Raw genomic sequence first — 13,684 nt, 5'->3', positions numbered from 1 at the left:
CTTTCAGCATTACCTGTCATTTCAAACTTTTCAGTTTTCACAAAAGCGTGTTCCAGTTACGTCTTTTTTTTTCCCCAGCAAGTGTTAAGTCCAACATACGCATTACTTTCCCTCCTTTACCTCTCACATACTGATCAGAGATGTGAGATAATTGTTAAATTTAAAAGCTAATGAATCAAATGTGTGGGTGGGAGGTGGTAACAATTTGCCATATAGGATAGCTGGGATTCTTTCTTTTCAGCAAAGCACAGTAGCTGTTTTAAGTCCTATTAGGTTGAGAGATGCCAGAGGTTTGGGTGAACATTTATTGAAGAGGCATTTTATTTATAGCATTTCTGTCCCATTAAGCTTTGATGGTAACTCAGTTGTAGTTTTGCAAATAAGCAAGGAGCAATGAAAGGAGAAAGGAGTGTTACTAAAAGTTAAAAAGACTTTTTTCTGTAAGTTAGAACATAAACAATACTGTAACCATAGTAAGGTGGTAGATCTACAAGCTTTATCTGCTTTCATTTAGATTGAACTTTATAACTAGCTAAATGATATGTCTCTTGACATATTGATATGGTTTAAATTTCATTCATTATGCTCTTATTTCATAGGCTGATAGAACTTTAACATTATGGGACAGCAGTTTGTTTAGTCATATGTCATATTATACTTTCTCATATTTTCATCAAAGATGAGTTACTGAAAAAGCACCACTTTATGCAGGGAGGAGAAATGATTTATATCCTCATATGTCACCCATCATTTTTAGCTCTAGCTCACATTTGTGTTAATCTGCTAAAATGCTCATGTAATGTGTATCTCTGGAGATCTACAGAAAGTGAGAGGAGTGAGTCAAGCATTCAGGGCTTAAAAAAAAAACAGCAAATGAGGCAGTGTGGCAAGATTTACAATGAATGACTGAGAATACAGCAAATATGATTCAAGAAATGGTTATGTTTCCCTTTCTTTAGATATGCTAGTAGTCTGCCTCAAAGAAGATTTTAGAAGCAGTTTCAGAAGGCTACTCTTGGTTGATAAAAATTTCATAAGCTTCTTTTTTATTTCAAATAATGTGCACATTTAATATTAATTTCAGACTTCTAAAAGTTTAATTTAGCCTTCTTATTTTGAGATTTATGTATTGAACCAGCATTTGGAGGATATAGCAGTGCTTTCAGATGAATATGGGAAGTACATAGCATCATCTTGACACATCTGATGTTTCCTGAAGTTGGAGTAAAGCCTTACATGTAGCACTGGGTCCTATGCACTTGACAGGTGTTAAAGGGGATCCAGGTAATGCTGGCCATTAGTGATAACTTGGTCATTTTGCTGCTTCTATGCCTTTGTGTCTGTAAAAAGAAGGTCTTGATAGTATATTTTATTTTACATTTCAATAGATATATGACTGATTGTGGTAACATGTGCTGGCTAAGAATAGTTACTCAGGTCTGACTAATGCTAATCCAAAATACTGGAGGTGATAAACTGCACACAAATCAAATAAGTGTCCTTAGATCTTTACATATGCACCTGAATAATACAACTACAAAAGTTTATAAGTGAATGAAGGATGTTGCTGTAAACTGCCAGTCTGCAATTATGTTTACACAGATCAGTAGTGTTTTTAAAGTTTGTTAAATATGCTTCAAAGAAGCCTGGGAAATCCTACTAAGAAAGTATCTGTAGATGGCTGTCTTAAAAAATGCACAAAAAATAAAAACCAGCAAACAGCAAATAATGAAACATCTTAAAACACTTGTATTTCTATGGGGTTTTTTGGTGGTATTCTTGACTTGCCACTTTTCACAGGTGGGCACACGTAATATGTGCAATTGCCATCCCAGAAGTCAGATTTGGTAATGTCACAGAACGTACACCGATAGACACTAGCAGAATACCTTTGCAAAGATTAAAATTGGTGAGTAGTATATTCATATATGCTTCATATATTCTTTGCTATTAAGGTGTTCTAATATTTGAAATGTATTAAAAATCTTAATTGTGATGATTATTGCTAGGTACAGAGCAGTAAATTATGTTTAAGGTAAGGAATAAATAACCGGGGTTTTCTCAAGATAGGCTTTTTGAGGTAAAATAGCAATTCATTAACAAACTTTGTTTTTTTATTAAAAGAAGTTTGAAACTGTTCTCTCCCCGTAAAAGAATAACAGGCTTGACCAGTGTCAACTATGAAAATTTCAGTTTTGGAAATACATTGATGATGAAAGTGTTGAAACCCAAACAGACTGGGAATATCATACAGTAAATGTTTATGATGTCTTTTATTTTTGCCTAGGGGGATTATTTATAAAGGTAAAAAGATATACAATCAGTTAATTACATGGTATCTCTACAATCTGACTGTTGAAAAATGTGCCCAAAACAGATTACACATTATACTGGATTTAAAAAACCCTGTTTCCTGAGAAATTTCTAAAGTTAGGGGAAAACATAAGTGCATCAGCTGCTAACAATTGCACCTTGATTGTGTTACATCTAGAACAACAGTGTCATTTGAGAAAGTTGCTGCATGCGAGTAGAAGATAGGCATAAGTGCAGGTCTGTTTTCCTTGATGTATTAGTTAGTTAATTTGGTAGTCTGTGCATCACTGTTATTTCATCTGATAGAAAATTATCAGTGGCCCATTCAGAGTCTTAGGGAGAAGATACTAGCAGTTTTCTGGATCTGCTCTATGCTCCTTCCAAAGTGATTCTTCTTTTACCTGAGCTTATACTTATTTATTTTGAAATATTAATTTTTTTAATTAGATTTAAATTTCATTCATTATTTTTTGCCTTTTGTAGCTGTATTTCTAAATGTTGAGATGCAACTTTGAGTAGTTTAAATTGATAGCCTGTCCTTCAAATGATAGTCTGTTCTAAATTTTTGTGCAGATTTTTAAAATTTTGTTTTTCATGTCTTTTAAGAAATATTATAAAACTTATTTCTAAAGAGTATACATAACATACAATAAAACATTTTCTTCCTAACCTGAAAATAAAAACAGTAGAAGCACTGAGAATTAATTTAATTTGTTTAGTCTAATTTTTGAGGATCTTAAGCAGTCACAGACATGCATTTGTTTGGAAATTCTGTATTCAGTGGCTAAAACACAGAAACCTTTAATTTACCAAATATTGAAACTCTTTCTCTGGGCTGTCGACGGCTTGCACTGTATAAATATAATAGGAGCCTTTTGGATAAGGCTTGAATTAATTGTAAGTTACTGGTGGTGTAGGTGTGGAGCCCAAAATTGTAAGGTTACATAATATAGAATTCCTAAGTAATCTCTGGTGAACACAAAGGGATTATATTAATTAATATAAGTTATTTGTAACTGAGTGCTTTGTCTTCAGCTCTTTCCTTTGGCTGATAAAAGATTGCTTATAGTCATTAATGCTTTTTTGGTTCCTGAAGCCTCCTTCAGTAATTTGAATAAAATTAGTCTAAAAGTCTAAAATCTGAGGCACTTCAGATTGTATTAAGGTATATATATTCTTTTGGTCTCCTGTTAGACCCTAAACTGTAAGAAACAGAGTATTTACTTTCCTTAATGCTGTTTTTTAAAGTAAAAACATTTGAATATTGGAGTGGAACGAATGTTGTGCTGAAGGAACTCAGCTGAATACAATAAAAACAAGAGGCAGGGTACTTCATAAGAGCCATAAATGTAGTGTAGCTACACGTAGTTTACAGCCTTACTGTGAGGGCAGGAAGTGCTATAAACCTGGTTTGGCTCATTAAACCTTACTTTTCCAAGACTTAGTTTCTGTCATTGGATTTATAATGAAATAGCTAGGCTTGCACTAATTTAAGGGAAGTAGGCAGCTTGACTGTTCAGAAGGCTTTATAATGATTCAGTGTAAATAGATTAATAAAATGCTGTTCCTCAGGTAAAGGAGCAGATAAAAATCACAGAAATCACCAGAGTGTTAAGGGTTGGAAGGGACCTCGAAATATCATTGAGTCCAACCCCCCTGCCAGCACAGGACCACCTAGTGTAGGTCACACAGGAATATGTCCAGGTGGGTTTTGAATGTCTCCAGAGAAGACGACTTCACACCCTCCCTGTTCCAGTGTTCTCTCACCTTCCCAGTGAAAAAGCTTTTTCTTATGTTTGCATGGAACCTCTATGGTCCAGCTTGCATCCATTACCCCTTGTCCTACCATTGGTTGTCCCTGGCTCCATCCTCCTGACACTCACCCTTTACATATTTGTAAGCATTAATGAGATTGCCATCAGTCTCCTCTTCTCCAGTCTGAAGAGACCCAATTCCCTCAGCCTTTCCACATAAGGGAGATGCTCCACTCTGCTAGTTAGAGGTTTCCCGATGGATTCAGCACCATTGATCACCACTTTCTGGGCTCTATTGTGCAGCCAGTTATTAATCCATCTCACTGTCCATTCTTCTGTTCCACATTTCCTGAGTTTACACAGAGGATGTTATGGGAGACTGTGTCAAAACCCTTGCTAAGGTCAAGGCAGACTACATCCTCTTGTCTCCCTGCATCTACCCATGCAGTTTCAACCTCATAGAAGGCTATCAGATGAGTCAGGCATTATTTTCCCTTGGTAAATCCATCCTGATTACTCCTGATAACCCTCCTCTCTTCCACATGCTTAGAGATGACCTCCAGAACAAGTTGCTCCATCCTTTTTCCAGGGATGGAGATGAGGCTGATTGGTCTGTAATTGCCTGGATATTCCTTTTTGAAGACTGGAGTGACATTGGCTTTCCTCCAGTCCTCAGGCACCTCTCCTGTATGCCATGATCTCTCAAAAATGATGGAGAGTGGTAGAATGTTAACATCAACCAGCTCTCTCAACACTCTTGGGTGCATCCCATCAGGGCCCATGGACCTGTGTATATTCAATTTGCATAACTGATCTCTAACCCAGTCTTCATTGACTAGTGACTAGTCTTCCCTCCTCCAGGCTTGCTTTCTCATAGGGTCTGGAGTTCACAAGGGCTGGTCATGGGAGTGAAGACTGAAGCAAAGAAGGTATTCAGCAACTCTGACTTCTCTGCACCCATCAGGGCTGCTGCCTCAGTGGGCCCACATTTTCCCTGTTCTTTTACTGCTGATGTATTTGAAGAAGCTCTTCTTGTTTTCTTTTACTTCCTTTGTCAGTTTTAGTTCTAAGAGAGCTTTGGCCTTTCTTTTTGCCCTCCTGCGTTCTCTGACAACATCCCAAGTTCTCCCAAGTGACCAGTCCCTTCTTCCATGAGCTGTGAATTTCTTTCTTCCACAAGACTTTCTTGAGAAGTTCCTTGCTGATCCATGCAGAGATCTTACCACCTCTACCTGATTTTTTACTCAAGCACCTAACTTGAGCTTGAAAGAAATTATATAAATGATATTTGAAAATTGACCAGCTTTCTTGAGCTCCCTTTCCTTCCCATGGGATTCCTGCTAGTCGATCCTTAAAGAGTACAAAATTAGCCCTGTGGAAGTCCAAGGCTGTAAGGCTACTTACTGCTCTTCTTCCTTGTAAAATATTAAACTCCACCATGTCATGGTCACAGACACCAAAGCTGTTCCCAACCATAATGTTCTCTCTCTCTCTCTCTCTCTCTGTGCCTTTCATGGGTTTTTAATCCACAGCTGTCATTTTGGTCTCCTAATGTCTCTAAAATGTCTCTGGTCTCTAAATGTGCTCTAAAACTACCACCAATAAGTTATTTTTAAAAAATTTTGGCTTTTGTTCCAAGTATGTTGCTGTATCTAATGACTTTAATCTGCTGTGTTTCACTATGAATACTTCTTGTTTCTTGAAACATGGGTTTTATAATTCTCCAGAGAGGCTACTGTCACCTTGTGTTTATATGCCACATCATTCTGAAATTGAAGGTAATCTATACATTGTTTTTTACCTCCTGATAATGCTACAGAATAACAATTATGCTATCATACCCATTGAACACTGTGTTCTTTGCCTTGGAGGAACCGAGCCCTAGGACTTATATCCAAATCAATACTGTTTCTTTCTCTACTATTTCCCATCTCTCCTTCCTTCTCGCTGTCCCAGCTTTCATTCTTGCCTTTCATTCATCTCCTTTATCATATAATTGATACTTTCAAGAAGAGAGCTCATACCATCCATCTTGTTAACTTCTATAAAAGCATACCTACCGAGTAATTCACACTTCGATGTTAGCTCTGGGAATCTGTCAGCAATTGATTTGGGACAGTCTTTGAAATTATAGGGATCTCCAATGTTGCTCTTAAGCAGCCAAGTCCTGCTTCACAGCTGTCCTGTTGGTTAGGTTCAGGGTATCTTTGCTCATCCGTTGCCATCGCTCAAAGCCAGAGTGTCTTCATTGTGTAAGCAAAGGCAAGTTTTACCAGTGTTGTTGGTATTGAGCCTTCATAAGCAATACATTGTTTAAAAAATACATATTTGGGCCTGTCTTTATAATACTGTTTATGCTGAAGCATGGAATATGTACTAAATGCAGGCTGTCCTGCTATGCTATCTCTCCCTTAAAAAATTTGGGATGTGTTCTGTGGATATTTTTTAAATAAGAAGAAAATAAGGGATAAAAATGATATTTTACCTTCTTGCATGCAGCCATAACAAAACTAGATATTATAAAGTAAGAGTATATAGTTCTGTCTTTTTAAAAAAACATTTCTCATTCTATCCCCATCCTCCACTTTCCTCTCTGCTCTCCTTTTCTTCTTCCTACCCTTTATGTCTCTCTAACAGAGAGTGAAACCCAAATTAGCAAAACATCTACTGTTTTCACAGATATGTAATGGCTGAGCTGACATTTTGTCTAATGTATAATCTTCAAAGGAATATAAAAGGAATAGTCAATGTTTTATTTTTAACAAATTAAATAACATCTGTGCTAACACGAACATAGTGGGAGGCTATTTTTTTTTAGCACTTAGCTTGGATGTATACTGACTGCTGTTAAATAGCTTTAATTCAGTAAGTATTTTGGGTTGGAATCAATGTGTTTTCCCAATATTTCCATTATTAAATACTCAGTGTATATTAATTTTCTCCAGAGCAAATATGAGTATTTGTACTATTCCTATAGTAGCTCATAACTTTAATATTGTTTTCTGCAACTGTTTTATTTCCTGACTACAACTTAGTTGGGTTTTATAGAATGCCAGAATGTTTTCATGTTTCCATTGTTGCTGAAAATCCACCTGACACAGTGAAATGCTAATTAAAAGTTATTTCTCCTGAAAATAATTTTGTAATGCTAGTGGATGAAAACAGTCTAAAAATACTTTTCCGTTCTTTGTCTTTCATAGTGAAATGTGAAAGGAAAAAAATATGATACATTCTGGACTAAATAAAGCAGGTTGTATCATATGGAAAACCTAATGATACGGTTTTCCAGTTTCCACATTTTAATGTGAGAGCAAAAGGCCTTGCAGGCAACAAGATTTGAAAGGTACATCAATTCTGAAAATACAGAAATTTCTCTGTGGAATGCCACTGAAGAGTGGAATCAAAGCAGAAATGTGTACGAGCTTTTAAAAGAATGGGTTAATATTCTCGTGTCTGTCATTCTGTTTTAATGATGTAAAAAGGATTGACATTTGAGGACCCTGCTTATCTTATGTGTTCTAATTTGTAATGAAATTTATTTGTTAAACTGCAGTGGGGCAGTAAAATTGTTGCAGCTGTGTTTGTGAAAGAGTAACGAAACACTTGCAGTTATGTATAGGACTGGTGCTATACATTTCTGGTAGTACAAAAAGGTATTGATTACTTTTCAATGTTTCCAAAAATATAGCTGGAAGGACAATTGAGGACAGTCATTATCTCATACATGAATTCATGAATTAAATAACTCATTGAACACATTCACAGGCATCTGGAGCAAAACAGACAGCAATGTTGAGAAAGACCTTAAAATATTTCCAAATTGTTTTAAAAATGTTAATGAAATTGGTTTTAATAGCACTCTTTTTGATTAAAAAAATATTTCACTAAAAATGATGCAGAAGTTTATCACTTCAATAGATGAGCTAAAAATTAGTGACTCACTGTAATTGTGTAAAAAAACCAATTCAGTGTATATGCTTTTAGTGACAGTATTCATAAGATTTTTTTAATAAGTATAGCAGAAGAGTGTACACTGCTGGCTGTATGTACAGTTAGACTAACAAGCTACACTGAGCATATTCTATTGCAGACTGCCAAATTTGTATCTCATGTGGTTATATATATGAAATCTTTTGAAAAATATGGAAAATGTTAGGTATGCATGACTATAAATAATGTCTAAAGACATGAACATGTCTGTAAGGGTTTTTTTTGTCTCCACACCGTGTTGGGTAACTGCAGTGGTGTTTTGGAAGTGGGGGGACCAAGGAGGTGCGTCCTCTGCCAAACTGCTGGCAGCTCCCCTGTTTCCAGTTCTGGATGTGCCTTTGGCCAGGGCCAAGCAGATATGGGAAACTAATTGTGATTCTGTGAGTAGCATAGTCAATACAGTGAAAACTAAACTGTAAAAATAAAAAATAAAAAAAAGACTGGCGGAGAGGACGGGGTGAGAGCACTGCCAGAGAAAAGAGACCAAGGTCGGTGAGGAAGGAGGGGGAGAAGGCACCTGAGCAGAGATTTCCCCATAGCCCATGGTGAGATGGCAGCTGTGCCCCTGCAGCCCATGGAGGAACATGCTGGAGCAGTCCCTGAAAAGCACAGTGGGCAGATGTAGATTTTGTGTTCCCTAAAGGATTATGGTGGGCAGATGTGTATCTGCAGCCATGGAGGACCCCGTGCCAGAGGAGGTGACTGCTCCTGAAGCAGCCGTGGCCCTGTGTGCAGCCCAGGCTGGAGCAGTCTGTGCCTGAGGGACTGCACCTGTGGGAGGGACTCATGTCAGAGGGGTTCCTGAAGGACTCTCCCGTGAGAGGGACCCCGAGTTGGAGCAGAAGGAGAGTGTGAGGAGAACTCACCCTGAGGAGGAAGGAGCGGCAGAAACACCGTGTGGGGAACTGACTCTAAACCCCCCCTGCCCCTCCCCTGTGCCCTGAGGGGGAGGCAGCAGGGAAGGGATCCAGGACCAGGGAGAAGGGAGGGGTCGGAGAAGGTATTAAGATCTGGTCATGTTTTTTCTTTTCCCTGGTCAATTATATTAGGTTTTTTTCCACTTTCCAAGGTGAATATGTCTGGTTGTGCCCATTACTGTAACAGGAATGCAAACCTTCCTGTCCTTGTCTCGATTATGAGCCTTTGGATGGGTTTTCTCCTCCCTGTCCCACAGTGGGGGTCAGGATTTTGAGCAAGCAGAGGCCTGTTTGGTACCAGCTGGGCATAAACTGTGACTCACACACACAGCTGGACAGTAATACAAGTATATGAGAAAGGTAACTCGTAATATAAATACGTAGGTGTCCAGAGGTGAATGTCATCAAAGAGCTAAATTAAATACTGGGTTTTGAATTGAATAATAAAGTTGACAGTGAAGAATAATTCCATTTCATAGGTGTCATTCTTCATTGTCATGCGTGGAGTAGCTCTGAGCAGTAGTTGTTTGATGACAGCAAGGTAGCAACTGAATAACATGAGGCTCACAGGTTATCTACATGGTTTTACTTTTATCAGTAAAAAAGTAATTTTATAACATTCTCTGTTTTAAAAAAAAAATTATAAAACTACTGAATTTACCTACTTTTTTTTTTTTTTCTTTTTTTTCTTGCATTTACATATATCTCCTGATAAAGCTTTCAAAGTGCTTCCACACTTTAATCAGAGTTTGCTAATGCAGTTCTGAGGGCAGTTTCCTATGGGTTCCCATCCTGTAACTGCTTGTAACAACCTAAAGTTCACTCTCCTAAAACTCAAGGTCTTGGCTTTACTATTCATGTGATCCATATCCCTAAGATTGAGAATTCCACCAGAGCGTGACCACTGCAGCTCAGGCTGCCACTGGTCTTGACCTTTGTAATTAGGTCATCTGTGTTGGTAAGAAACAGGTCCAGTAATGGTTCTCCTCTGCTTGGGCTGTCATCACCTGGAATAAGAAATTATCCTCAATGTTCTCCCAAGAGTCTCCTGGACTTCTTACAGCCTGCTGTGCAGGCTTTCCAGCAGATGTTAGATGTTAGAGTGGCTGAAGTCCCCCAGCTGGATCAGAACATACAAGTGTGATGCTTCCTGCAGCTGAAGTAAGAACACTTCATCAGCAGGATCCTCTCAAGTGGATGCCCAGTAATGAATACCAGCCAGGAGGCTTCCTTTGTTGGCTTGGCCCCTGATTATCATTAATAAGCTTTCAGCCTGTTCAGTGCTGTTTTTCAATCTGTGCAGTCAATCAAATTCTTTTACATAACAACCCCTTCCCTCCTCCTTTGCCTGTCCCTTCTGAGCAGTTTGTAGCCATTGTTTGCAGCACTTCAGTTGTGACATTTGTCCCACCAGGTTTCAGTGACAACAATTTGATCATAGCTTTCCATCTGTGCAGTTTCTTCCAGCTACTCATGCTTTTTATTTACACGACCTGCTGTTTTAAAGATTTGCTATGTTTTAAGGATAGGGTGATGAGTAATTGCTGAATTAATTATTTGGACATAATTGGAAATAGGGGGAAACTTAGAATGTTTAGCTTTCAAAAGTTGAGTTTTGATATTTGTACTTTAAGGCACTAATTTTCTGTCGTTTTCTGGTTTAAAGTTTTGTGCCACAAGAGACTGCTGTGGTGTTTCTTGGAACCTTACTCTTGAAGCTATTCCACGAAGCTAAAAAGGTCCATTTCAGGTTGAGAACGTGTCTACATGAGAAGGTTTTCATTTTTCTTTAGGAAGCTAACTGCTATTTGAAACACTGTAAGAACTGGCTGAAGAAACTAGATAAACAGCAGATTCTGGGAACTTGAAGTAATTCAAATCAATGCTAATTTTCAAGACTAAAGAATGAATGCTGAGCTGTTGCCAGTGATTATCTTTTTCTGTGAGTTGAAGTAGCTCTCTATATATGCCCTTTCCAAGAATAAGGATGAAGTATGTGGTTTAGATGAGTTTTATTATCATAAAAATGACACATTCTTTTTAGAGTCCAGTGATTTGTCCCTCCTTTGTTTACAATGTGCTCTTTTAAGTTACCTATTTCATCCTGCAGTTCTGTTTTGCATCCCATTCCTATTAGAAGAAGGCATGATTTCACAGGTAGCCACAGCTTGAACTGTGAATGTCTTAAATTACCACAGACGACAGACAACAGCTTTCTATCTCTGGAGGAGTGCCACATTTTGTGCTATATATGTAGTGGTGAAAGATCATTTGCTAGGCACATTCAGTATGTTTAGCTGTGTGGTCTTCAGGAATGACTGTATGTTGTTTTCATTACCAGCAAGCATTACATCTGTCTTGTCAGCTCTGAACTTAAGCAGCTTACTTATTCCTTGCACCTTATCACAGCAGGGCACTTGGCAAGCTGAGAGACTACACTGTCCAAGTCTGACAAATTTAAGTCATAAAGAGATGTCAGCATCGTAATAATGGCACTGCAGCCTGCATCATCTTCCAATTTCTCCAGTTGCCTGTGTGTTAGAGTGACATTGTATGACAGATAGTTCTCTTGGTGGACAGCCATTGTTACTGTCTGGTTTTTCAGCAGAGAAGGGGTGTCCAAAAATGCCATAACAAAATCACACATAAATTGATGTCAAGTTTCTTAAAAGAGCAATAAGTATATTAAATTAATATTGCGTGAAATTTAACTCTGTTATACTGGAGAGATACAATACTGGGGAGATGCAAGATACTACAGAAGCAGAGGTTGTGGCAAATCAAATATATTTGAAGCATTGTATATTCCGCTCCTTTTAGGACATGAGAACAATGTCAGGAGATGTGTTTTTGTGGAAGTGTAACTCAACAGAGCTGTAAAGAAAGAGGCCATTGCAAATATAATCTTTGTTTTAAAGACCTTTTTATTCTAGTTCAGAGTTAATACACATGAAACTTCAGTCTTTCACTTGATGTCTCATGTTTGTCATCCCTTTACTACAATTCTAACTGTCTACTTATTTTTAATGTCAAGGCAACATGTTAGCCATAGAAAGAGTAGCTGAAGGGAGTGAAACAAATAGAAAATTAATATTTCCTGCTTCTGTATGATACTCAGCTAAACTGAACATATGTTCTGTGTATTGTTTTTCTTCTGCAATATTAATTATCAGATCCTCAGTGACAGGGAACTTGAGTGTTATGCGATTTTGGAGAACTTCCAAATCTCTTTCAAATAATAATTCTGGACCTATATTGCAGATGTCATTTTGTGAGGCAGGGTTGCTTTTAGGCCATCATGGAAGGGTATATTTCATCTCTATGAGGGATATTTTCTTTTTATAATTGAAATCTTTTTGCTGGCTAATTAACTTTCTGGCCATAGTACAATGCAGTGTAGACTGATCCTGTAAGATGTCTGTAAGATGCATTTTCCAGTTCAGCATCATAATATTAGGACACACCTTCTATCTGAAAAATACTGTGGTCACTGTGAAAGTTGTCTTTGAGTTAACTATAATGCAAACCACCTTCCCTGTGAAGACCGGCTGAAGAAATTGAGGTTGTTCAGCCTAGAGAACAGGAGGCTCTGAGGTGACCTTATAATTCCAGAATGTGAAGGGGGCCTACAAGAAAGCTGGGGTAGGGCTTTTTGTACAGGTGTGTAGCAAGAGTACAAGGGGAAATGGTTTCAAACTTGGTAAGGGGAGGTTTAGGTTAGATATTAGGAAAAAATTCTTTCCTGTGAGGGTGGTGAGATGCTGGCACAAGTTGCCCAAGGAAGTTGTGGCTGCACTCTCCCTGGAAGTCCTCAAAGTCAGGTTGGATGGAGCCTTGAGCAACCTGATTTAGTAGAGAGTGTCCCTGCCCATGCACTGGGGTTAGAACTAGATGATCTTTAAGGTCCCTCCCAAACCTAAGCATTCTATGATCATGAAGTCTGTTTTACCCTTAGGAATTTTCCATTTGCATTAATCCCATCTACTTCTTTACCTAGACATGGTAGAAATTCTCTGATTATAGCAAGTAGAAATTAGATAGCTTTTAAGCAAAAATTGAAATTTTGCTACTTTCTGATGGATATGCTGTGTTAAATTAATGGGAAATATGCTTGTAGGAACTAAAAGTTAACTGAATGCATCATAGAACAGATCTATTCTCCCTTGGTCGTACATTGGGTGTTATTTCCCTACTATGTAAGCTCACACGTAAGTAGTGGCATTGCTTTTACATACATGCACACGTATAGGCACACATGTATGTCTATTCAAAGAATAGGGGAAGCATAATCAAATTCCTTTCAGACTAGCATTTGTCCAACTCCAACAGATATGGGAGTAACTATTTATATTATCATTTGTGTGTCTTTTAGAGACGTAACTGATTACATAAAACTAGAAAGATTTCAATTATTTGTTCATTTTGCGGAGAGATTAAATGTCTGAATGAACCAGGGGCACTTTATGTAAGTTTTTATTTTCCTACATTCCAAATGCAGGAAATTATCCAGAGAGTTTATGGTAACTATTGTCTAATTTCTGTGTTTCCGCTGTTTATTTTCAATATTTTTTTTTTCTCTTTAACTCTCATGAGATCAGTGATTTGAGGTGTCCTTATGTTCCATTCTGCTTTAAAGCCTTTCTTTATGACATGACCATATCATAATCTCATTTATACTAATATTCTTGAAACTTCTGACTAGAATTTTTA

At 37.7% G+C, this 13,684-nt stretch overlaps 1 protein-coding gene across 3 annotated transcripts in view; it reads left to right on the top strand.

Annotated features, from left to right (window-relative positions):
* The window catches only part of KDM4C (lysine demethylase 4C), a 242,846-nt gene that overhangs the window by 168,469 nt on the left and 60,693 nt on the right, over window positions 1-13,684 (top strand). For all 3 annotated transcript variants that reach the window (XM_071732156.1, XM_071732155.1, XM_071732157.1), the window contains one exon: window positions 1,801-1,909. In XM_071732156.1, the coding sequence (XP_071588257.1) occupies window positions 1,801-1,909 (109 nt within the window). The remainder of the gene's footprint in view (window positions 1-1,800; window positions 1,910-13,684) is intronic.

This window comes from Heliangelus exortis, chromosome Z (genome assembly GCF_036169615.1).
Source record: "Heliangelus exortis chromosome Z, bHelExo1.hap1, whole genome shotgun sequence".
In the NCBI taxonomy this organism is placed as follows: Eukaryota; Metazoa; Chordata; class Aves; order Apodiformes; family Trochilidae; genus Heliangelus; species Heliangelus exortis.
This window is presented reverse-complemented; position numbering and strand designations above follow the sequence as displayed.